Raw genomic sequence first — 24,726 nt, 5'->3', positions numbered from 1 at the left:
GGGCCTAACTTTTGGGAGCTGTGTGTGATGGTGTATGTGTGTGAGAGAGAGAATGATGTGTGTAAAGTGTTCTGAAAAGTAGGCTAAAGATGGTTTCATATAGGCCTATTGTGTTAACCCTTACTGCATCATTATGCATTTATATTCCTCCAGTCCAATCACAGGTAGGCCTTTTGGGTTTTAGCAAATCAGCTATTTTCTGCAGTAACCTGTTCTATTGTACAGTAAATGTGTTGAGTTGAGGTGTAGAGGACAGGCTTTTGTGCAGAGTGTTTAGAAAACGGGAACATGCGTCCTGGGAGGGGTGTGGCAAACCCTGTGGTATCACCATACTACTCAGTATTGTGGTACTTGGCCTGGTATTACATCGTTAGTAAAATATTGACAACCCCACTCAGTTTACAGATTTTTTTTTGCATGTTTCAATGCACATTTTTTAAAACATATTTTTGGGCCCTCACCAGTTTGCATCACTGATAACCCTGTTTTATCTGGAAAATATTTAACAATAAATTATGGTGGGGAGAAACGGGGTATATTCGATGTGAGAAATTGTTGCGTGGCGCAGTTGTATTGACGGTATCTTAATAGTTATAGTTTGTTACTTCACATTTTATAAGTGACATTGTGGTCCTTTCACTAGTGCGTTTCCCACTGCCTGGTGACCTTCATCAGTCTTTCCTCGCCTGGCAGGGTAACAGCGTACAACTACAGGGTGGAGCCCCGAGTGGACTTCCCTACTTCTGAACCACTATAGATGAATGCCACCATTCAAGTGGTTAGAATGTGTGCATGAAGTACTCCTACTTGATCAAATAATAAACCAGTGTGTTTGTGTGTCAAGTCAGTGGACATTCCTGCTTTTACTACTTAAGAGCTCATTGAAGGATTGTCTGGCTTCTGTCAACTTCAATAAATAGTAGGAGGAAGCGACTGTCTTACTATATTTCAGTCTATGCAAGCAGCAGCCTCCGCTAACCCTGGCTCATCTGAGATATGTATTTGAACAACAACAGAGAAGGCTCTGTTTGTCTGGGAGCCAGGAGGACCGATCACAAGTTTGGTTTTGGGGTCAGTGGAGGCAAGATATGTCCACTGTCTAGCAGCCCTCAGCATAATCGTTCCAATAATCACAACTGTTAGCTTAGCTCTGCCAGAGTACAGAGTCACTATGACCTATGCAAATGCTTTTAGGAAGTCATTTCTTCTGTAATAGGGCTTCATAAAACTGCAGTGTGAACTTTGTTATAGGGCGGTATGTGTTTTAAATGCATCATTGTTTATTGACAGGCTGTCTTCGTGAATAATAATTTGTTAACTTGACTTGCCTGTTTTTAAATAAAGTAAACGTCTACTCATGTATTGCAGTATGCATTTAAACTGCCCATTGACAGTGAAGTGAAAATGCCACAGCCTCGTCATTTGGTGGAAAGCAGCTCAGCCTGCCCAGGCCGGATGTTGTGCTGATCCAAACAAGCCGTTGGCTGGAGCTTTTGTAAATTCTCTGAAATTCCCCAGAGAATGTGTGTAGAGTGACTTGCAAGAGGGAGGGAGGGAGGGAGGGAGAGGGAGCAATGGAAAAAGAGTTAGTAAAATAGCTAGAGAGAGAAAAGGAGAAAGAGGAAAACAAACCTGACAGTCTGCACTGAGGGCTGGCTAGCCAGCTTGTTTAAACTAATTTTTGCTCAACATTTTTCCCCCTCTCCATTTCCTTTCTTTCTTTCCTGGGCAGTGAGCGAGAGAGTCAACCCCCCCAGGAAAAGCAGAGTGGTACGCCCCAGTGATATGACAGGCCCAAAAAACTTGCTATGCTGCTGCGAGTGCCAATCAAAGAGAAGCACTCGGCAGGGATTACCTTGAGTAACCCCCAATAGATTAGAGTGTGCATGTGAGATGGGCGATTTTTCAGGCGGCTTAAACGGCCTGATGACATGCTTTCCTGGAATATGTGTGGCAGTGCCGGGGCCAGGCAGCCCTTCTAAGGAGCTCTGCTTTGGTGCCGCTGTCCTGCTGTATCTGTACCGCTGCAATGGAGGTATCACTACCGCCTCCGGGGGTCCGGCCAAACTCACACCTGCTACGCCTATAGGCTGTGGCTTGATCAATGGCAACAAGGTTTTTATGAACGACAAATGAGCTTGCAGGTATGCCGCTACTGACTTTGAAGCTAGTACTGTGGTGTGTTGTCTGTCTGTCTCTCTCTCTGCTTGCTCGACTGATCTCTTTCTCCTCGTGCTCTTTTGCTCTCCCTCCCGCTCTCTTTCAGTTGCTTGGACAGCCACAGTTGCTTGCATTTAAACTTACTTATAACACACGTTTAGTTACAACAGGGAACACTTTGTGGATTTCAGTACAGTTCCTGTTTTTTTCTGTACTGTTGCACAATCACACAGTCTCATGGCTGCAGTGCACGGTGCCTGGTTTTTGCTGCTGTTGTTGTTGATGTACGGTAGGCTAGTTGCTTGTACAAATGTACCTGCTGCCTGCAAATGGAGTTGGAGAGGAACTTCAGCAGCCCCTTTTAGAGGTTGTGTGAGTCATTTTTTCCCCTTTCTATCGTTCATCATGACTGACCCAGTAACCAGCGAAAATGTAGAGCACAGGGACTGCATGCTTTCCCCGTCTTTACTTAACTCTATCTCTAGTGAAGTTCAAGAACATTTCAAAGTGCTAGTGTAACGATTCCTTTTTTATTGAAATCTCATATGTTTTTCATGCTAGACATTGGATGTAGAATGGATCTGTTTTGAAATAGTAGTAGCTCATAGTTATTCTGTTAAAAGTAATTGCCAAACAATTGTACATTGGAGAAAAGCATACACAAAGAATATTCACATTACACTTGTATTTCCAAAATGTCTGTGTGTCCCTCTGCTTGGCTCCCTGCATGGCAATGCGGAATGTTGAAATGCCTCCTGACTGGAATGGCTGTTATTTCTAGAGGTGCCAGAGGCTGCTGACCTTCTCCTCCAGCCACGTCCTCCAGGGCCAAAGGGCGCGTGCGTGCGTGCGTGCGTGCGTGTGTGTGTGTGTGTGTGTGTGTGTGTGTGCATGTCATGGAGTCTTAAAGGTGACCTAGACATGAGCTGGAACCAAATCCCTGTGCAGTTTAATGGGAATTTACTACCCTCAATAAATGCCACATGGATGCTATTCTCTCATCTACAGCAAGTGGCATGCTTTTACACTCACCCATACAGACGGCAGGAGAAGAAGTGGAGAAATATACATTGCGGACAGTTGAAAATCTTAATTGCCACGTCTGTCTTTACAACTACTCTCAACAATGGGGCGGCAGGGTAGCCTAGTGGTTAGAGCATTGGGCTAGTAACCGAAAGGTTGCAAGTTAGTATCCCCCAGCGGTCAAGGTACAAATCTGTCGTTCTGCCCTTAAACAAGGCAGTTAACCCACTGTTCCTAGGCCGTCATTGAAAATACGAATTTGTTCTTAACTGACTTGCCTAGTTAAATCAAGGTTAAACAAAAAAAATGCTTCCTTGCTCTGGCAAGAAGATGTGGGTTCTCTCCCTTGTTATTTTCTTAATCGCTTGGCAGCAGTCAAGCAGATCCCATTAGCTTTGGATACCAAAGAGAGCCAAGCCCTGCCCCTTATTTTGAATAGTATTTAAACCCAGGTCTGGAGTGCAGTGAAGTGGAGGACAGACATTCTAGTGCATTTGTTGTCTAATTGGATTAGCCTATTGGCTCATAGGATCATAAAAGGTCAAACTAAATTGTAGTTAGGTGGGTTCGATGGCTAGCAGTAGATAGTATTTTCTGTAAATGTTATTCTGTTTGCTCTCTTGGCGAAGAAACCAAATCCGACTGAATTCTAGATGGAGAGTGTTTTCTTAAAGGGTTATTCTGTTTTCCCAGCTCATTTAAGTCAAGGTCATACTGAACTGAATTTAGGTAGACGATTGAATAGCTAGCGGTAGACAGTAAGTAGTTGGGTGTTTTTGAACAGTTTGTTTTGTTCCTTTTTTGTGGTACTTTTTACCCTTTTTTTCTCCCCAATTTTGTGGTATCCAATTGGTAGTTAGTCTTCCAATCGCTGCAACTCGGTACAGAATCAGGAGAGGCGAAGGTCGAGAGCCATGCGTCCTCAAAAACACGACCCTGCCAAACCGGAGCTTGCTAGAGTGCGATGGGAGAAGGACATCCCAGCCGGCCAAACACTCTCGTAACCCGGACGATGGTGGGCCTATTTGTGCACCGCCTCATTGGTCTCCCGGTCGGCTGCGGCCGCGACCAGGTCAGGGGGAAAAAGCTCTGTAAAACCCTGGCGTTTTTTTACATCTGTAGTGTGGAAGGCAGCACTGGAAGCACTTGAGCAGAATGGGGAGATAAAGCAGGAAAGCCATCGTGGTGCGCAGATGGCCTCCAAAACAAACGCAGGACCTCCCTGACCCCACCAGGACTGCCCTAGTGTAGAGGAATAACTTTAATAGAGAACTGAAATGTTTTAAAAAGAGTGAAACAGGGAGCTAGCCTATAACCTGAACTTGTCTAATAGCAATAGATTGTTCTTGTTGCAAATGTGTTTTGTTTTACTGAACACAATCGACGTCTACTTGGCCAAGTGGTCTCTATGCTGTGTTCTGTCTGTAGAGGGAGCCCACCCCCCAATGTCATCTTCATGCAGTCACACTCATCCTTTTTAAATTCTCTCTCTCAATTCAATTTGCTTTATTGGCATGACGTAACAATGTACATATTGCCAAAGCTTACTTTGGATATTTACAATATGAAAATAATAAGAATCAAAATGGTCAAAGGGACAACAGTAACAACAATAACCAAGGGTCAAAATAACCATACATTGAACAATCACAATAAGTATACAGTAGAGGACATGTGCAGGTTGATTGGTCTGTCAGACACTGTCCCCCATCTTTATGGCAGGCAGCAATGTAGTGTGCTGCCATCCCACAGCTCTCTGCGTCTTCCCTCAACAGGACGGGTAGCTTATTCTCATCAGAGAGGTCTCTGAAACTTTGAAAAGGGGTTTCAAATTTGGAGAAATGGCACTCTAATCTCTCTCTCTCTATATATATATATATATATATATATATATATATATATATATATATATATATATATACACTGCTCAAAAAAATTAAAGGAACACTAAAATAACACATCCTAGATCTGAATGAATGAAATATTCTTATTAAATACTTTTTTCTTTACATAGTTGAATGTGCTGACAACAAAATCACACAAAAAGTATCAATGGAAATCAAATTTATCAACCCATGGAGGTCTGTATTTGGACTCACACTCAAAATTAAAGTGGAAAACCACACTACAGGCTGATCCAACTTTGATGTTGTGTCCTTAAAACAAGTCAAAATGAGGCTCAGTAGTGTGTGTGACCTCCACGTGCCTGTATATGGCCTCCCTACAACGCCTGGGCATGCTCCTGATGAGGTGGTGGATGGTCTCCTGAGGGATCTCCTCCCAGACCTGGACTAAAGCATCCGCCAACTCCTGGACAGTCTGTGGTGCAACATGGCGTTGGTGGATGGAGCGAGACATGATGTCCCAGATGTGCTCAATTGGATTCAGGTCTGGGGAGCGGGCGGGCCAGTCCATAGCATCAATGCCTTCCTCTTGCAGGAACTGCTGACACACTCCAGCCACATGAGGTCTAGCATTGTCTTGCATTAGGAGGAACCCAGGGCCAACTGCACCAGCATATGGTCTCACAAGGGGTCTGAGGATCTCATCTCGGTACCTAATGGCTACCTCTGGCAAGCAATACCACCCCACACCATGACTGACCCACCGCCAAACCGGTCATGCTGGAGGATGTTGCAGGCAGCAGAACGTTCTCCACGGCGTCTCCAGACTGTCACGTCTGTCACATGTGCTCAGTGTGAACCTGCTTTCATCTGTGAAGAGCACAGGGCGCTAGAGGCGAATTTGCCAATCTTGGTGTTCTCTGGCAAATGCCAAACGTCCTGCACGGTGTTGGGCTGTAAGCACAACCCCCACCTGTGGACGTCGGGCCCTCATACCACCCTCATGGAGTCTGTTTCTGACCGTTTGAGCAGACACATGCACATTTGTAGCCTGCTGGAGGTCATTTTGCAGGGCTCTGGCAGTGCTCCTCCTTCTCCTCCTGCTCCTCCTTGCACAAAGGCAGAGGTAGCGGTTCTGCTGCTGGGTTGTTGCCCTCCTACGGCCTCCTCCACGTCTCCTGATGTACTGGCCTGTCTCCTGGTAGCGCCTCCATGCTCTGGACACTACGCTGACAGACACAGCAAACCTTCTTGCCACAGCTCGCATTGATGTACCATCCTGGATGAGCTGCACTACCTGAGCCACTTGTGTTGTAGACTCCGTCTCATGCTATCACTAGAGTGAAAGCACCGCCAGCATTCAAAAGTGACCAAAACATCAGCCAGGAAGCATAGGAACTGAGAAGTGGTCTGTGGTCACCACCTGCAGAACCACTCCTTTATTGGGGGTGTCTTGCTAATTGCCTATAATTTCCACCTGTTGTCTATTCCATTTGCACAACAGCATGTGAAATTTATTGTCAATCAGTGTTGCTTCCTAAGTGGACAGTTTGATTTCACAGAAGTGTGATTGACTTGGAGTTACATTGTGTTGTTTAAGTGTTCCCTTTATTTTTTTGAGCAGTGTATATTTAAAAAATATATATATATCAGGAAATGCAGCTCTGTTTCTGCTGTTGTGCAGTGGTTACACAGACTTTCCTCTACAAGGAGATAGGTTTTCCTGTGTTCTACCCTTCTCAATGGCAAGGCTCTCACTCTCTCTCCGTCTCTCACTCACTCTCTGTTTCTCACTCTGACTTTCTCTATCCAACACTCTCTCTCTGGCTCGGACTCGCTCTTTCTCTGGCTCGGACTCTCTCGCTTTCACTCTCGCTCTGTCTCGCTCGCTCGCTCTGACTCTCTCTCTCCCGCTCACTCTGACTCTCTCTCTCCTGCTCGCTCTGACTCTCTCTCTCCTGCTCGCTCTGACTCTCTCTCTCCTGCTCGCTCTGACTCTCTCTCCCGCTCGCTCTGACTCTCTCTCCCGCTCGCTCTGACTCTCTGATACGCTCTGATTCATTCCCTCTGCTCACCATTGGGTTTTTGACCTTCGTTAGCCCCATCTGGTACCAGCATGGGATGTTTGGTTTGGCATAGCCAGACTTGTTCCAGAACAGCACTTTCGTGCATCAGGCAGAGGGGGAGGGAGGGAGTTGCTGGTATCCCTTGCCAGCAATGATGATAAAGAATGTTGCTCTATTCTCAATCACTCTGCTGGACTTGTCTGACCCAGATCTGCATCTGACCCAGGAGTTTTGTTATCTAGTATCTACTGCTGTTAGTGAATGCATCAAAAAGGATTACCACTAAATGTGTATGCTTATGTATTTTGAACATTCACTATGTGAAAAATATGTTTAGACACACCTACTCATTCAAGGGGTTTTCTTTATTTTTACTATTTTCTACATTGTAGAATAATAGTGAAGACATCAAAACTATGAAATAACAGATATAGAATCATGTAGTAACCAAAAAAAGTGTTAAACAAATCTAAATATGTTATTTGATATTCTTCAAAGTAGCCACCCTTTGCCTTGATGACAGCTTTGCACACTCTTGGCATTCTCTCTCTCTAACTACATATACAGTTGAAGTCGGTAGTTTACATACACTTAGGTTGGAGTCAATAAAACTTGTTTTTCAACCACTCCACACATTTTTGTTAACAAACTATAGTTTTGGCAAGTCAGTTAGGACATCTACTTTGTACATGACCCAAGTAATTTTTCCAACAATTGTTTATAGACAGATTATTTAACTGATAATTCACTGTATCACAATTCCAGTGGGTCAGAAGTTTACATACACTAAAATGACTGTGCCTTTTAAACTGCTTGGAAAATTCCCAAAAAAGATGTCATGGCTTTAGAAGCTTCTGATAGCCTAATTGACATAATTTTAGTCAATTGGAGGTGTATCTGTGGATGTATTTCATGGCCTACTTTCAAACACAGTGCCTCTTTGCTTGACATCATGGGAAAATCAAAAGAATTCTGGTTCATCAATCTGAAATCTGGGTCATCATTGGGAGCAATTTTCAAACACCTGAAAGGTACCACGTTCATCTGTACAAATAATAGTACTCAAGTATAAACACCATAGGACCACGCAGTCGCCCTACCGCTCGGGAAGGAGATGCATTCTGTCTCCTAGAGATTAATGTACTTTGGTGCGAAAAGTGCAAATCAATCCCAGAACAACCGCAAAGGAGTATCTATATCCACAGTAAAACGAGTCCTATATCGACATAATCTGAAAGGCCGCTCAGCAAGGAAGAAGCCACTGCTCCAAAACCGCCATAAAAAAGCCAGACTATGGTTTGCAACTGCACATGGGGACAAAGATTGTACTTTTCTGAGAAATGTCCTCTGGTCTGATGAAACAAAAATAGAACTGTTTGGTCATAATGACCTTTGTTATGTTTGGAGGAAAATGGGGGATGCTTGCAAGCCGAAGAACACCATCCCAACTATGAAGCACGGCGGTGGCGGCATCATGTTGTGGGGGTGCTTTTCTGCAGGAGGGACTGGTGCACTTCACAAAATAGATGGCATCATGAGAGAGTATAATGATGTGGATATATTGAATCAACACCTCAAGACATCAGTCAGGAAGTTAAAGCTTGGTCGCAAATGGGTCTTCCAAATGGACAATGACCCCAAGCATACTTATAAAGTTGTGGCATAATGGCTTAAGGACAGCAAAGTCAAGGTATTGGAGTGGCCATCAGAAAGCCCTGACCTTAATCCTATAGAAAATTTGTGGGCAGAACTGAAAAAGCATTATCGCGCAAGGAGGCCTACAAACCTGACTCCAGCGCTGTCAGGAGGAATGGGCCACATTTCACCCAACTTATTGTAGGAAGCTTGTGGAAGGCTACCCTAAACGTTTGACCCAAGGTAAACAATTTAAAGGCAATGCTACCAAATACTAGTTGAGTGTATGTAATCTTCTGACCCACTGGGAATGTGATAAAATAAATAAAAGCTGAAATAAATCATTCTCTCTACTATTATTCTGACACTTCACATTCTTAAAATAAAGTGGTGATCCTAACTGACCTAAAATGGTATTTGTACTAGGATTAAATATCAGGAATTGTGAAAACTAAGTTTAAATGTATTTGGCTAAGGTGTATTTAAACTTCTGATTTTAACTGTGTTATAGATAGATGAAGTGGAAGAGACAGGTTAGAGAAGGATTTTTAAGCCTTGGGACATGGGCTCCTTATGTGCTCCATTCAGAGGGTGAATGGGCAAAACATGCCAGGTGCACCGCGTTGTGTCAAGAACTGCAATGCTGCCGGGTTTTTCACGCTCAACAGTTTCCTGTGTGTATCAAGAATGGTCCACCCCCTTCCTAGGTTTTCCCAGATTGGAGTCAAAATGGGAATCACTGTGAATGCTTTAGACACCTTGGGGGGGGGGGGGGATTCTTGGGATTCTGTTCCTAATGTTTGGTATAGTATTTATAAATACAACATTTAAGATCCTTCTCATTGGTGCATCAGCATTTTTGACTTTTGTAGCCAAAAGTTATATTGATTTGGTATCTGCAAAAGAAAAGTGTGGTTTGTACAGTATCTTCATTCATACTGTAGTCTAACGTGATTACTAGTTATCATGGGAAATCGTAATGACTTATATGATTGAGTACATGAACTCTGCTTTCGCTTAGTCGGGTCGTGTTATGGGTTCAGGGCCAGGACACCCTCTCACTCACCCAATCTATTTTGCTGTAATTTTCTTAATTTAGTCATGTGAGGCTTTTGATTTTCTACACAGGCTGACTTCAGGCGGAACAATGGCCTGGATTGTACTTATGATGTTTGTATGTGTATCATGATCCTGTGGACACCCTCTCCATGTGAAGATCATCAAAGGAGGTCATAGACTTAATCTTATCTACACTGGGTGCATGACCAGGCTGTTAAACTCCACTTTCCCTCTGTCTGGTTCCCTTTCTTCTCTTATCTGGTTAGCTAGCTTTGAGGAAATTGGACTGCCCTGATGCCGGGGGAATAACCCTAGGGAAGTTAGACTTATCACATTATGACATTGTACTGTTGTTCACTTAGTGGGACAGTCAGTCTGCTCTCTTTTTAGTCTGAAGAATTAAGCCGCAGACCACTCCTGCTTCTTTCACAGTGAACCTTTTAGCGTCTTTCACAGTGAACCTTTTTAGCGTCTTTCACAGTGAACCTTTTAGCGTCTTTCACAGTGAACCTTTTAGCGTCTTTCACAGTGAACCTTTAGCATCAGTGGTAGGCTGGGCAGTTGCTGCAACAGTAAATGTAGGTGAATGGACAGATGGACTTAACTGCTGTTTGATTTGTAGCTTCCCTTGGCTGGAGAGTGCATTAATAGGCCATGACATGGTATATCATGTCTAGGTCGCTCTAAGACTTTTGTTGTGATTTTATAGGACAGTCAGTGTATTGCTTTGACATTTTGTTGACACTGCCAATTATTTTTCCTTCTGAATCCTTCCTTTCCTACAGGGTATTATTCTAGCACACCATTATTGTGTTGTTGTTGCCTTAAAAGGGATGTGGGTCATGGCGTGCTGTTTTAGCCCCACTCAGTCAGTCACTAAATAGGAATTCAAACACGGGCAGAGTTTTTTTCAAAACTAGACGTGAATTACCTATGGGCAGCCTTGAGGTTTTGTTGTAAACTTTCTGGCCCAGATTGAACTTCGAGGTGCTATACGTCATCATGATGACTTTGCATAGACTAGAGTGCTCTCTGTGACATCATGAGAGTTGAGCAGAGTTATCATATAGGGAGATCCTCTCGAGTTGGCAGGTATATATTTACCAACTGAAAATATATTTAGCTAAAATGTGTATATCCTTTTGCTATTTTTTTCTTTTCTTACAGCAAATAACACGACCCTCGCAAGAAGACAAGTCAGACGACAAAATCGAAGAGGAGAAATCGGAGAAGTCGGAGAAAAAAGAGGACGAGCAGAATAAGGAAGAGGAAGAGAAAGATGAAAAGGAGGACTCCAGGTGAATTTTGAATAGCTGTGTGTGTGTGCGTATACACTTGCTCATAGGTTTCCCACAGGTACTGATGTTAGAGTCCTAGCTAGAGTCAGCCTCGGGCCTGACCCCCCTCTGACACTTCGAGGGAGAATCTGTACCTCCCAGTAAATTGTAGCTTTCAGTTGAGGCAACAGGAATTTTGGAGCCTTGTTGCAGGGATCATCATCCCTCTTAGATGTAATGTACATCAGACCAGAGCGGGACGGAGCTAGAGATGGAGAGACTGAGGGAGAGCGAGAGGGAGCGAACCACTGCCCTTCTCTGGCATGATGGCCAGGCTGAGCATAACACCCACCGACGGACTGCTTTCAATGTTCCGCCTATCCTGCAGTTTGAAAAACCATAAAACCAAGGCAGAAAGGCAGAATGGTATTTGAAATGCTCCCTCAAGGCCTAAATGGAAATCAGACCTTGTCGACTGACTCTCCTCTTCTAGGAAGGAAGGTACTCCTCCCTCTGACCTGGCCTGTGTTTACTTCTTGCTTACGAGCACTCTCTGGCCCTTTCTCAATTCGTCTTTCCTTGATTACTTGTGTCCTGCTTTCCCTCAGAAGTTCTCCAATGAATTTTGAGATGGATAAAGGTTGAAAGGAAAGGCGAATTGAGAAAGAGCTGACTCTGAGAGGGGAGGAGAGCGTGGCGGCCATCTTGGCCCCATAACACTAAGCCATTAGCCAGATGACTTCCTGCCTGTTTACCCAGCTGGATCCGTGGGCAGCAGTTAGTCATGACTCGTGTCCTTACCAACCACCAAATGAGAGGCAGCCTCGTTGCAAGTGCCTGTAAAACAAACCTGCTAATGAAAATGGACTTTTAAATCCAGTTGATGGGACTCTGCAAATGGCTTTTTTCTAAGCATTCATCTGTGCAAAACAATAGGCTTGTACAGTTTTTGAAAATGTCCATTGGATAGGAGTTGAGTAGAATATAAAACAAATGAATGTCAAAATGTGCCTAATAATGTATAACAGTACTGTCATTCATGCTTTTAAACTGCAGAATCCCCTTGGCCCACAGTTTTAATGATGTGTTATTGATGCTATGCTACCAGCCATGCTATGGTGAGGTAAAACCTTTTGGCCCCATCTCATTCAGGGACATCGGCAAAGACAAAGACAAGTGTGACGGTGGGGAAGACGAGGACGGAAAGGAGCAGAGCACGCCACGCGGCAGAAAGACCGCCAACAGCCAGGGACGGCGCAAGGGAAGGATCACCACGCGCTCCATGGCCAACGAGGCTGCCTCTGTGGCGACCGAGGAGCCACTACCGCCGGCCTCTGCCCCTGAGCCTGTCCTGCCTGCAGAGTCTCCTCAGCCCCTCAAAGCTGAGCCTACTACACAGAAGGCTGTTAGAGAGCCCACCAAAACTGCACCAGGTGGAGCTCCCATGGACCCTAACAGAGGAGGTAAGCACCTCAGCCATTCTACACTTTTTTTTTTTTACCATCCCCTAATTCTATATATTTTTTTTACAAAGGTGCATATCAAACAGCTAAAGGAGGAAGAAACATTTACATTTACTAGGGTGGTTTACTAGTTTTGTGGTTATGTGGTATTTGCGGCAACGGGACTGAGTAGATAATACAATTCTACTTGTGTCCACTCGAGGTATTGAACTTCAGCTATGGTGGTATGAACAAGTGTGTGTGTGAGTGTGGCACTTGGCGTCTCCAACAGGTCGATCGCCAGCTACAAGTAGCTCGCAGGCCTCCTATGCGTAGCTCGCCAAACAATTCTGAAAGTATGACAGTGCAACTGTCATTAACAAATCTCACAAGATACCAAGGGGGGGGGGCACACGGTAGAATGCACAAGGTGTACATTTCTAAATTGGATAGTGCATCATCAGTTCTTCTTGTCATGTTTGTTGCATACGTTAGAGAGCTATTTCTAACTTGTCAGAAATGTCCAGAACAACTAGCTCATGTCAGCTAAAAAAAAAAGTTGTAGTTTTTTTTAGCCCATAGATATGGTTGTCATTTTTTTTTGTCACTCAAATATCACATGAATACATATTAGACATGGTACAACGTATAGAATTGCAATAATTTGCTTTAAACATGATAAATTCTCTCCACCAACGAGGTGTGTGAACAGTTCGTCATGAACAGTGCTTGTGCCCATAGAAATAGATGTGGGGGGGGGGGGGTGCGCAGGATGTTCCCCAATGCTGGAAGACGGACCTGAGTGAAAACGTTTGGGAACCCCTGTGCTAAATAACTAAAATGTAAATGTCATGCCACTGAGCTTCAAGAAAAACACCACCACCCTTTACACACACACCTGATAGGATATGCACTTGCTTGCCTGGCAAAAACTGGGGTCTGTTCAGATATACATTTTATTGTTTAGAACTACTAAGATGGTCTGGTTGAATAAGGAATCAGTTCTATTCATTACATTTCTATCTGCAATTTCATCTCGCTGAATACATACCAAGTTCAGGTTGTTGTTGTTATTGTTGTTTTTGCTCCTCAACACAATGCCTCCGATCTCTCGCTTGTGTTATCCAGCCAGGGGGCTCAGTCTGAGTCGAGCCTATACCCTAGCCATCATCACCATGACAATAGAGTGTGGCGTCTGGGATGGACCCGTTGACATGGCTCCTCTCAGCTGTACCTCAGCCTAGTCCTTGCCCTGCTCTGAAAGCTTCTTATGATGTATGTGTGCTGAATGTCAGACAGTCTGATTTAGCCTCCCACTCTGTATTTATAAATCTATATCTGCGTCTGAAATGGCACCCTTATTCTCTACAGTGCACTACTTTTGACCAGAGCCCCATGGGCCCTTATTCCCTATGTCGTGTTCTACTATTGACCAGAGCCCCATGGGCCCTTATTCCCTATGTCGTGTTCTACTATTGACCAGAGCCCTATGGGCTGGATCAAAAGCAAATCATTATATATGGAATGGGCGGCCATTTCGGTCTCGCCATATCTCTTCAAAGAGCAGGGCAAGATTAATGACCTGACCACCTCCCTGGATCTTAACAGGCATGTTGGGGGAACGGGGGAATGCGTTTCGATTAGGCGAACATGTGAGTTGAGTGTGCCATGGGACAGAAGTAGTAATTCAGCTATCCTTCGTTGAGTAGATTTAACAGACTATGTATGGCCCCAAAATTTGATTTGATTTGACCGTTGGCTAGCAGCCGTCTAGGCATGGATCTCCTCTAGAGAAAAAAAACTCCTATAAATGTCAGCAACAGTGCCTTCAGAAAGTATTCACACCCCTTAACTTTTTCAAGATTTTGTTTTTACAAAGTGGGATTAAAATGGATTTAATTGTCATTTTTTTGTCAACAATCTACACAAAATACTCTAATGTCAAAGTGGAAGAGAAATTCTAGCATTTGTAAAACATTTATGAAAAAGAAAACACTATCTTGATTAGATATGTGTCAATCCCCTGAGCCAATACATGTTAGAATCACCTTTGGCAAAAATTACAGCTGTGAGTCTGTCTAGGTAAGTTTTTAACTTTCCACACCTGGATTGTGCAACATTTGCCCATTTATTATTTTCAAAATGATTTTCAATTGGTAGTTGACCATTGCTAGACAACCATTTTGCCATAGATTTTCTAGTAGATTGTAACTGTAACTTGGCCACTCAGGAACATTCACAGTCTTCTCGGTTAGCAACTCCAGTAAAGATTTGGCCTTGTGTTTTAGGTTATTGTCCTGCTGAAAGGTGAATTCCGGTGTCTGGTGTAAAGCAGACTGAACCAGGTTTTCCTCTAGGATTTTGCCCATGCTTAGCACAATTCCGTTTTTTCTAAAAGACTCCCCAGCCCTTAACGATTACAAGCATGCCCATTACACGATGCAGCCGCCACTATGCTTGAACATTATGGAGAGTGGTACCCAGTAATGTGTTGTAACGTTTGGGGCAAATCCAAAACACTTTGTATTCAGGACTAAAAGGCCACTTTTTTTTTTTGCTGTATTACTTTAGTGCCGTATTGCAAACAGGAATATTTAGGAATATTTGTTCTGTCCAGGATGCCTTTTTTTCACCTTGTCAATTAGGTTAGTATTGTGGAGTAACTACAATGTTGTTGATCCATCCTCAGAGTTTATTGGCTGTGATAGGAGAACACTAACTGTTTTAATGTCACCGTTGGCCTCGTGATATTCCTGAGCAGTTTCCTTCCTCTCCGGCAACTGAGTTAGGAAGGACGCCTGTATCTTTGTAGCGACTGGGTGTATTGATACACCATCCAAAGTGTAATTAAACATTTCACCATTCTCAAAGGGATATTCATAGTCTGCTTTTGAATTTTTACCCTTCTATCAATAGATGCCCTTTGCGAGGAATTGGAAAACCTCCCTGGTCTTTGGTTGAATCTGTGTTTGAAATTCACTGCTCGACTGAGGTACCTTAAAGAATTGTATGTGTGGGGTACAGAGATGAGGTAGTCATTCAGAAATCATGTTAAACACTTATTGCACACAGAGTGAGTCCACTTTTTTAGGCTTGCCATGAATACTTATTGACTCAAAACATTTCAGCTTTTCATTTTTTAATTAATTTGTAAAAATGTGTAAAAACATAATTCTACTTTGACATTATGGGGTATTGTATGTAGGCCAGTGACGCAAAGTCTCAATTTAATCCATTTTAAATGCAAGCTGTAACGCAACAAACACAACAGAATGTGGAAAAAGTTTACGCAATCTCCATGGGTCCCATGGAGTAGTGGGCCAGGGTTCACTCTCCCTCTCAGCCCCAGCTTCCATCAGCCCATCCTCCCTTATTCAGTGTGTTGTTCTGTGAATTTGGCTGTGGGTGAAGGGGAGGTAGGGGTCAGTGTGGACAGGCTGATACTGAGGGAGATGTGTGTTTGTGGTTAATAGATAAGTGGCAGTGAGAGGAGTGGTTACTTAGTCAGTCTGTCTGTCTCTGTTGTCGGGATGTTCTCTCCGTCTGTCTGTTTGTCTTTGTCCAAGGCCGTTTCCCAAAGAGGTTGGAGGGTGGGAGGTGCGTCTCTCTACTTCTCCGCTGTCTGGAGCCAGATCAGCTGACACGGGGCCCTCCCCTTATGAGGGAAAGAGGGAGGGACAGGAGGCGGGGGTCGTTCTAGTTGTGAGGGAGATAGCGAAAGAGCAAGAGAACACGAGAAAGGGAGAGGGAAAGAAAGAGTGAGGTGCAGGCCTCAGCATTGAGTCTCTGAATGTAAACAGATTATTTGATTAGCGGCAGTGAGAAGGAGACTGCTGAGAAGTGGACTGAGATACCCTGTACTATCTCTGTGGGCTAATATGGAGCTTTCTGTTCTCTCTCTGTGACTTTAGCACTAGGAACTGCTGCTGCCGCGAACATTGAAACCGGTGAGACTTCTCGCTGGACCGAGGAGGAGATGGAGGTTGCCAAAAAAGGTAGCGTTTCGTTTTTATTTCTTAATTTACCGTTTTTCTCCTTCCCTTGCACTCTTTCACTCTCAACCCTCTCTCTCTCTTGTTTGATCTCTCTCTCGCTCTCTCCTTTGATCTCTCTCTTATTTATATATATATATATATATATCATTTGCTCCCATACAAGCTCTCACTCTCAGAAACTCCCCTGGCTGGTGGAGACTTTAAGGGGGAAGCAGGACGGAGTGGTTTGAGCAAGGATATTTTTTCTGATATCTAACTGCAGTGCCTCTGCTCTGTGACAGAGTGTGACAGTTTGGACTTCTTCTAAAGATCATATTATTCACAAAAACACAGTCAGGCTTCTGGATCAGGACTTATTTTGAAGTTGCTCTACATTGAAGCCTTTTTTTTATCTAAAACAACTATTTTTGAGATTTGAGTCCTTCATTTCATGCAGTTACTGAATGTGGACGCACCACAGCATTTCAGCTTTTGCCAGTTGCGTCACACACTCGTCCATGCGTGATTGACCCATAACCCCAACCCCCATCGGCAGTAGCTACCTCCCAGCCAGGCCAGTACTCTAGCTTTCTCAGTGTAGTCTGTGGTGGCGAGAGAGAGAGACTTAAGTCTTCTGTATGCTTCGGTTCGGCTGGCGCTTAGCCGAATGAGTATGCTCACATACTCCCTTAACCCCCTACAGTTGATTTCCGTGGCCCCAAAGACATCTAATGATGATTTTAAAAAATTAATTACATAAAAATCCAGACATTTTAAGCTAGAGAGATCTTTTTTTTTGTTGCATCGGATGCATCTCAATCCACTGCATCTGTCGATGCCGCACTTCCGCATCTGCGGATGAAAGGTGGCAGAGCTGGAGCAGTGTTTGTCAGACCATGAGACATCCCAAAAATTGTTCTTCTCACTAAATCATCTGAACAGTTTGGCCTACAAATATGGATGGATGTGAGACTCATGATAGTGTTCTCCATTTTGCTCTATAACCCCAACAAGCGCCTTCTGAAGCCGGTACAGCTAATCTGCCATCTTCTGTCTGTAGTGTCCAAACAGTTTGGCCCACACAGTAATATGACGCCCCTGTGGAAAGGTGAAAGGACGCCCACAAGCCTCTTCTGAAGGTCCCCCGGTACCAGTTTTAAAAAATGAATGGAGGAATAATAATGGAGATGGTTTAGTGCCAAAAATAAGGGGTTAAATACATGTATAAAAAAATAAATATTTAAAAAATCTTTTAAAATCTCTGATCTTTCTTATATCGCTCAGATACAGGACAGGCACTTCTGTTGTTCCATGTGGTGAATCTGTTGTTCAATGCGTTTGTCAAATTCAATGTTTCATCAAATAATAATTTTTCTATACTTCAAGGGGTCTTTAAAATTCAATCAAATCGCTTAAATGATCCTTGGTGACCTTCTTAAAACAATTCCATATGCTAGCTTAGGTTAAAAGACCTTCGCTTGAAGAACTTGAAAAAGGGGCAATAGTACCCTTCTTCGAGACACTGTAGCCAATATACACTTCCTCAACATAGTCTGAATTAATCTAGGATGACTCAAGAAATATGTCGTTAATTTTGTCATTTTTTGCCAAGGAGCTGTTAGTCGAGCAATTTTACATCTAAGATGTTTGGGGAAGTATTTCTCAAGTTATTTTATTATTTTTTTTTTGCATGAAAACGATTAGTCTCTCGTTCAATGACAAACACTTCACTGAAGAATCCATACTGTTGACTAATCACCGAAGGGTTGTAGACTTTGGCTACCGAACTTAGGCTTGCCTTGAGAAAATATTTTGTGTGCATAAACAGCCAGAAAAACCCTTGCCAAAGACGACGTCTCAAAATGTTGTCATAGTATATGCACAAACTGTTCCGGATGGGAAGCATGGGACCGAGGGGGAGCTCTTAAAAGCTGACGTATATTTGTTAGGAGCACTTTTATTAATTGGGCTGCCTGACGGAGACATGGTGTACATGACGTCTTTAGACACTGGCACCGTGTTCTGCTTCATTTTTTCATTTTCAGCTTTGTATATGTTGAGTTTACTGCTGGATGGGTCAATAGAGGGGCCTTCCCCCTCTTATTCTTAACTTTTTTTCTTCTATGTTTTTTCCGCTCCATCTTCATGTAAGCTGTTACAGGGTTTGGACATGTGAGGAGGGGGTTGGCTGATTTGGTCTTGGTGTTGTACTGCTGTTGTGGTGGTAGGCCACTTGATGAGCACTAGGGATCAATCCAACTGCAACAAGTCACATTTGTGAACAACACAACTTAAGTTTTTTGAAAGACACTTTCTACGATGACTACTGTAAAACTAATAAGGGATGTGAACAGGTGTGTTTTAGGGTGGATGTATGATGCCAATGTTACATACATGTATTATAGGTGTATTATACAGTATATTTTCTCAATGGGCTAGTGTAGGTTTTTTTTATTCCTGAGGGGACTGTGAGGAACTATTACTAAATATCAAACTAGATCATGAGACTGTTTTACAGTCAAAGAGCCTGAAGTACTCCTCACCCGATACTTCGACATGGAAGTCTCTATACAAGTGACTCCAAACATTTCAATAAATGTTCTGTCAAGAGTGTCCTCGGTCTCCTCATTCACTTAGATGGTATTTTAATTTGCCTTTGTCCTCTACTGGGCTCCAGTCTGAGGTGATTTAGCAAAGTGCCCGTGTCCTTTAGCTCAACGGTGCAGTGGAGAAAGAGGGAGGGAGGGAGAAGAGACACCCGAATGTCAAAGGTAATCCGCTGTCGGTCTTCCAGTCCAATGCACCTCTCTGAAAGCGCAGTCTGTCTGTCTTAAACAGTTTATTAAGACTTCATCAAAGCTGATTGTTTGATTAGATTAGTGCTGGTCAAGGTGTGGCAAAATTCCAGGCCATGGCAACAAAGATCATTGGGGTGACTGTACAACTGGGCGTGTGAACAAGAGAGATCAGTAGTTAATGGTTTTACCAGGTGAGGCGGTGTCACTCAGTAGTAGGTTAATGTTCAATGATTAGGCTAAATCTGGGTCAGTTATAGGTTCAGATCCCAACCCAGTCTCTTTTCTCTCCTCTGCCAGGCCTTGTGGAGCATGGGCGTAACTGGCCAGCCATTGCCAAGATGGTGGGCACCAAGAGCGAGGCTCAGTGCAAGAACTTCTACTTCAACTACAAGAGACGGCACAACCTGGACAACCTGCTCCAGCAACACAAGCAGGTACAGCAATACTCAACACAATTAAATATCAGGGTTGTTTTAAAACTATTTGCAATGGCAAGTAAAAATAAGCATATCTTGTCGTCAGGACAAGTCCAGGGAATCCCTCCCCTTTTCTGTAAATTTTCTTCAGTTTAGTGCCTAATGAATACACCCGTGTTCAGGTACAATATGAAGTGGTTTGGTTTCTGTAATCTCTGTATCAGAACATGTATGTCTGTCACCATCTTTAATCTAAAAATGTATGTCTGTCACTATCTTTAATCTATAAATGTTAAACTATGTTTAATTAATTTTCTGTATTCCAAATTAACTGTGAAGTGGATGTACTCTGTTGTATAACGCTTGTGTGTTTCTTCAGGACATCCGGCGGGCGCGGGGTGATCGGGACCCGTCTCAGAGCGAGAGCATGGCCTCAGCTGACGACGATGAAAACCCAGAGGATAGTGAAGGTCAGTCAGAGAGATGACACACACATTGACACACACACACACCAGAATAACATACACAACAGAGTCACTCACACCATCCCTCTCTATTTATCCAAACTCACAAACACGTGAATCCTCGCATTCAGACACAGATACACTGTCTGCACAGCACAAATATACACACAATCATAGCTAAGTATCAGTTTTGATTTACATTTGATCTGAGAGAATGTTCAATCCAGTAGTGAATGTGAATGAGAGAAAGAGCAAGGGAAAAAGAGACGGAGTTAGAGAAGCGTCTCTCTATGGAAGAGTGTAGAGATCTGTAAGAGTGAGTCCACTTCAGGAAGAGCCTCTTGAACTTTCCATCTTGTGAGAATTACGTTTTAAGTTAATGGCAAAGGAGCCCCAGTATTTTCTTGCTACTGTCTGTAGTTTTAATGAGAGAGAAAAAGGGATCAAAAGGAGGAGGGAGAAAAGCGAGGCATTAAAGATGTGAACTAATTCTGACTGCTGGGCCTGGGTTATGTAACTGTTCCTTGGCTTTAAAGAGTCAAGAAAGTGTGTTGCTCCACTCTTTTGATCTGCAGGGCCTCCCACTCTCTCTCTTCATATCCCCTCTCCCTGCACCCCATCTCTCCACAACTCTCTGCTCTCTTTCCAACACCCTTTCTCACTTTCTCCCTCTCCTCTGCCTCTCTTCACTTCCTCTGTCTCTCTCCACCCCAATCTCTCTCTCACTCTCTCCACTCCTAAAAGTCCTAAAGTGCCCTTGTATCGGCTGCCGTAACAGGGCAGAAAGAGCCTGTTTTGAATATTCGCATTTCTTGCCCTGCCAATTATGGTGATAGTTCAATGAGTGTGAGTCCAGATTAACTGTGGGACCTTTCTATTTCGTCCTGGCTGTAAATGTGCTCATGACCTCCATTGTTTAAGAGAGCCCCCCCCCCCCCCCCCTCCCGGGGTTTATCACAGACCTATCACTCACTGACTGTAGCTCTTAGCCATCTCTCTCTCGCCCCCTCTTTCTGCTCCCTTCTTTCCCTAACCCTCATCCTCTCCCTCTTTCTCTCTTTTGGAGTGGAGCCCATATCCCTCCAGGTTTTGTCTGTGATAAAGCAAAGTGGTTTAATTGAGCTTAGCCCCTCACCTGACAGGGAGGTAGGAGAGGCTTTCCCTACCCTTGCAGTCTCTCTCTCTCTCTCTGCCCCTCCGGAGGATGACCAACTATGCAACATGCGCCAAGGCAGGTGGTGTAGGGCTGGGGTGGGAAGGTGGTGGAGGTGGAGGAAGGGTTGCTTGTTGGCTGGTTGGTTGGCGTGTGTGTGGGGGTGTTGCTATCTGTTATGTTTAGTCGTGTCACTGAGTCACTGGATGTCATAATGCTTGGGTCATGTCAGTTTGAGAGATTGCCTTATCTGGTTTCAGTCTACCAGATAGTTGTAAAGTTCTGTCTACGCTACAGGAGGTCACTATATTATGTGTTGTTGTTCCTGAAGCTCTCATTGTCTCCCAAAGAAACCCAAACTGTCCTCAAGGCCTTGGTTAGTTGGTGTAACTGCCTGCAGATTGGAGAGGGTTACTTGGTTGGGCATATCCAGGAATGCTGGGGGAAGGGGACTGAAGCTTTGTCTTTTGTCACCTGACACCCGTGTCAGAGATTTATCTTGGCATTGACACATGTAAAAAAATAAAAATAAAAAATATATATATATATATATATATATTTTATTCATACAGGTGGAGAGAACAGCTCAGACACAGAGAGTGCCCCTTCCCCGTCCCAGGCAGACCCCTCCAAGGTCGGAGGAGAGTCCCAGAGGGGAGACATTGCTGGAGGGTCAGAGAGCCAGCGGTCTGATCAGGACCAGGCCAGCGATAGAAAGGGCCAGGATCCGTCCTACGGGGAGCTGAGGGTCAAGCTGGAGAAGAGCCCGGAGGGAGAGGCCAGAGACCCTGACTCTCAGGAGGATCAGGACAGGGAGAGGGCCCGGGCGGCGTCCTATGAGGGCCAGGTGCACCCCAAGTGTGAGCCCCAGGAGGTGGACATGAAGCCAGGGGGTACTGAGGTACAGGTGAAGGTGGAGCCTGACTCTGCTAAGGAGAAGGGGGACAATGGGGAGAGAGAGGAGCAGAGAGAGGGGCACCACTCAGACAATGACTCCAGCGCCACCTGCAGTGCAGATGAGGATGTGGACGCTGAGCCAGAGAGACAGAGGTGGGTCAGGGTGGTCATCATGGGGATTAAGGACTCTTGTTTCAGACTTGAAAAACAAAGCTATTTGGATGAATTATTAAGGTTGTAAATGGTTGATATTATTAGTGGTAATTGAATCCCTTCATACAGGACTCCTTTATCCTAACTCCTGTAATCATTACCTCAACTCTTTCTGATCCGTGTGTCTCACCATCTCTCTCTTCTCTGGTCTCCCCCTTTCTCCTGTTTCCCCCTCTCTCCTGTGTACTCAGGATTTTTTCTAGTATGGACAAGCCTTCGCTGCTCAGCCCTCCCGGCTCAGTGCTGATGTCCACGGCCAAGCAGGCCCACCTCAACATGCAGCAGTTCCAGCAGGGCGCCGCTGCCATCCCGCCCATGGTCAGTCACTATAGCAACCCACACTTTTCTATGATCAGATATGCCCATTCGGAGAGGCAGGCATACGGAGGCAGGCAACAGGGTGAAAGCATGTCTTGTTTAGACCAACCTACCCGTCAAGTGAGTCCATCATCCCCCGCACTTTTCCAACCAACCTGTAAATCAATCAATTCAATTAATGGATTCTTCTTTTTCCATTGAAATGTTAAATCAATCAGTTGATCAATGTGTTTGCAGGGATCTAAATCAATGAACTTGGGCCCATCTGTTGTCTACCGGTAGTCCAATCATGCTAATATGCTGACACTGTCAAATTGTTTTCTGATGTCCCTTTCTTTCCCTCTAATTGCTTCTTCTATGGTGCTTCTGTCTCTCTATTTCTTATGGGATGAAGTCAGACAAACTGGATCGCCTGTTTAAGCAATGGGGCTGAGAGATGCGTGCAAACACAAAAGCAATCCAATCTAACAACTGTTTGTCATTTTTTACATTTCATTCATCTAATAATGTACTTCACCCTTTCTCCGGGGATGGTTTAAAGGCAGGTGTTAGTACTATTCTTCTCATTCTGAAGTCCAATCAACATCTATTTCTAGATTGTAGATAGAAGGACTTCAGGGTTAGAGGACAATGCTTCAGCTGCTCACTTGTACAGAGCTTGTCCCCCTCCAGTCTTCCTCACAGGGGTGTTTCTCCTCACCCTCCTCCTGTAGGTGGGTCCTTTCAGCACTGGCGGGATGCCCATGGGAGCCCCCCTCAGTGGCTTTGCCATGTTCCAGCACCAGATCAAGGCGGTGCACGAGTCGGCCCACGCGGAGGATAAACAGAGACAGGACCAGGCCGACCCCGAGCACAGCAGACAACCTCCCAACTGCCCGCGCTTCACTACCCACAGCCCCACTGTACTGGACAGGGAGGGTAAAGAGAGAGGACACACACACATACACACTGGTATCCCCCCTCCAAGCCCCTACCTACCTGAGCCTCTCAACCAACAGCAGCCTATTTATAGCCTATGCATTTTTCAGTCCCATTCGCTTTCGTTCAGCGTCAAAAAAGGAAAGAGGAGAGCGAGCCGGATCAGACTGCTGAACCAGAACAAGAACAAGATGTTAGCTGACCCCATTTTACACGTAATGCGAACATGAAAGCTAAAAGCTCTGATAGGGAAAGCTTGTTTTTCCTGAAATGCCTCTGGGAGAAGAGAGGGATTCATTCTGTGGTCGACCTTTGAAGGAGCATGACTTGAGTGTGTCAGAGCAGGACAGTTAGTTCCCCCAGGCAGATAGACAGAGAAGTGGGTCCTATTTTTAAGGGTAGAAGAGTCATTCAGCCACAAAGGACACAATTGGCTTACCCTGTTTCGGAGTCTGAATGGTATATTTTGTGTGAAGGGGGGGAAGTGAGTGATTAGACACCCAAAGCTTTAATCACCTTTTTTAAGAGCTAAAACGGTTTTTGGGTAGTCCCGCAATGCGATATTTGAAGACGCTTGGAAATTGCAGTTCGTGTTAGAGCAGTAAGGCAGGCTGATGGGCTTTTTTTGTGTGTGAAATCTGTGAATCTGTGCCAAGACTCTATTATTTTGTTGATTGAAATGTATAATAAAATCGTCTCGGGTTGTGTTTCATCTTCTGATTGTTCATCTATTTGTGTGCGTCATTTATCTTGCGACTGTGTTTTCATTCATATGTCTCTGTTCTGTGTTGTGTTCAGGTAAGCCCTTCCCCTACATGCCTTATGATATGAAGATGGCTCTGGAGCAGGAGGCCCAGTCTGGTCGGCCTGGCTCTCCCTACAGGCTCTCTCCCAGGGACATGAGCAAGGCCTCTCCTCAGCCCAACGACCCCAACGCCTCCCGCTACAGCGTGCCTCCAGGTAACCGCCCTCTGCTCTGTCCTCCCCCATGTGGCCTCAGCTCTACTGTTTAGCTAGCCTGCTCTCATACTGTTTGTGCTGTTGCCAACTCTTTTTCCATTGGCTAAAG

General features: G+C 44.4%; 1 protein-coding gene across 10 annotated transcripts in view; it reads left to right on the top strand.

Annotated features, from left to right (window-relative positions):
* ncor1 (nuclear receptor corepressor 1) overlaps positions 1 to 24,726 on the top strand; it is a 111,180-nt gene that overhangs the window by 59,978 nt on the left and 26,476 nt on the right. For 6 of the 10 annotated variants that reach the window (XM_031826655.1, XM_031826657.1, XM_031826653.1 and 3 more), the window contains exons 15-23: positions 10,955 to 11,085; positions 12,217 to 12,527; positions 16,418 to 16,501; positions 19,576 to 19,712; positions 20,074 to 20,164; positions 21,884 to 22,361; positions 22,613 to 22,859; positions 23,453 to 23,657; positions 24,456 to 24,617. In XM_031826655.1, the coding sequence (XP_031682515.1) occupies positions 10,955 to 11,085; positions 12,217 to 12,527; positions 16,418 to 16,501; positions 19,576 to 19,712; positions 20,074 to 20,164; positions 21,884 to 22,361; positions 22,613 to 22,859; positions 23,453 to 23,657; positions 24,456 to 24,617 (1,846 nt within the window). The other 4 variants (XM_020485501.2, XM_031826656.1, XM_031826659.1 and 1 more) reach the window with 3 other exon arrangements.

This window comes from Oncorhynchus kisutch, linkage group LG6 (assembly GCF_002021735.2).
Source record: "Oncorhynchus kisutch isolate 150728-3 linkage group LG6, Okis_V2, whole genome shotgun sequence".
Lineage (NCBI taxonomy): Eukaryota > Metazoa > Chordata > Actinopteri > Salmoniformes > Salmonidae > Oncorhynchus > Oncorhynchus kisutch.
The sequence above is the reverse complement of the archived record's forward strand: the minus strand, read 5'-3'. Positions and strand labels throughout refer to the sequence as shown.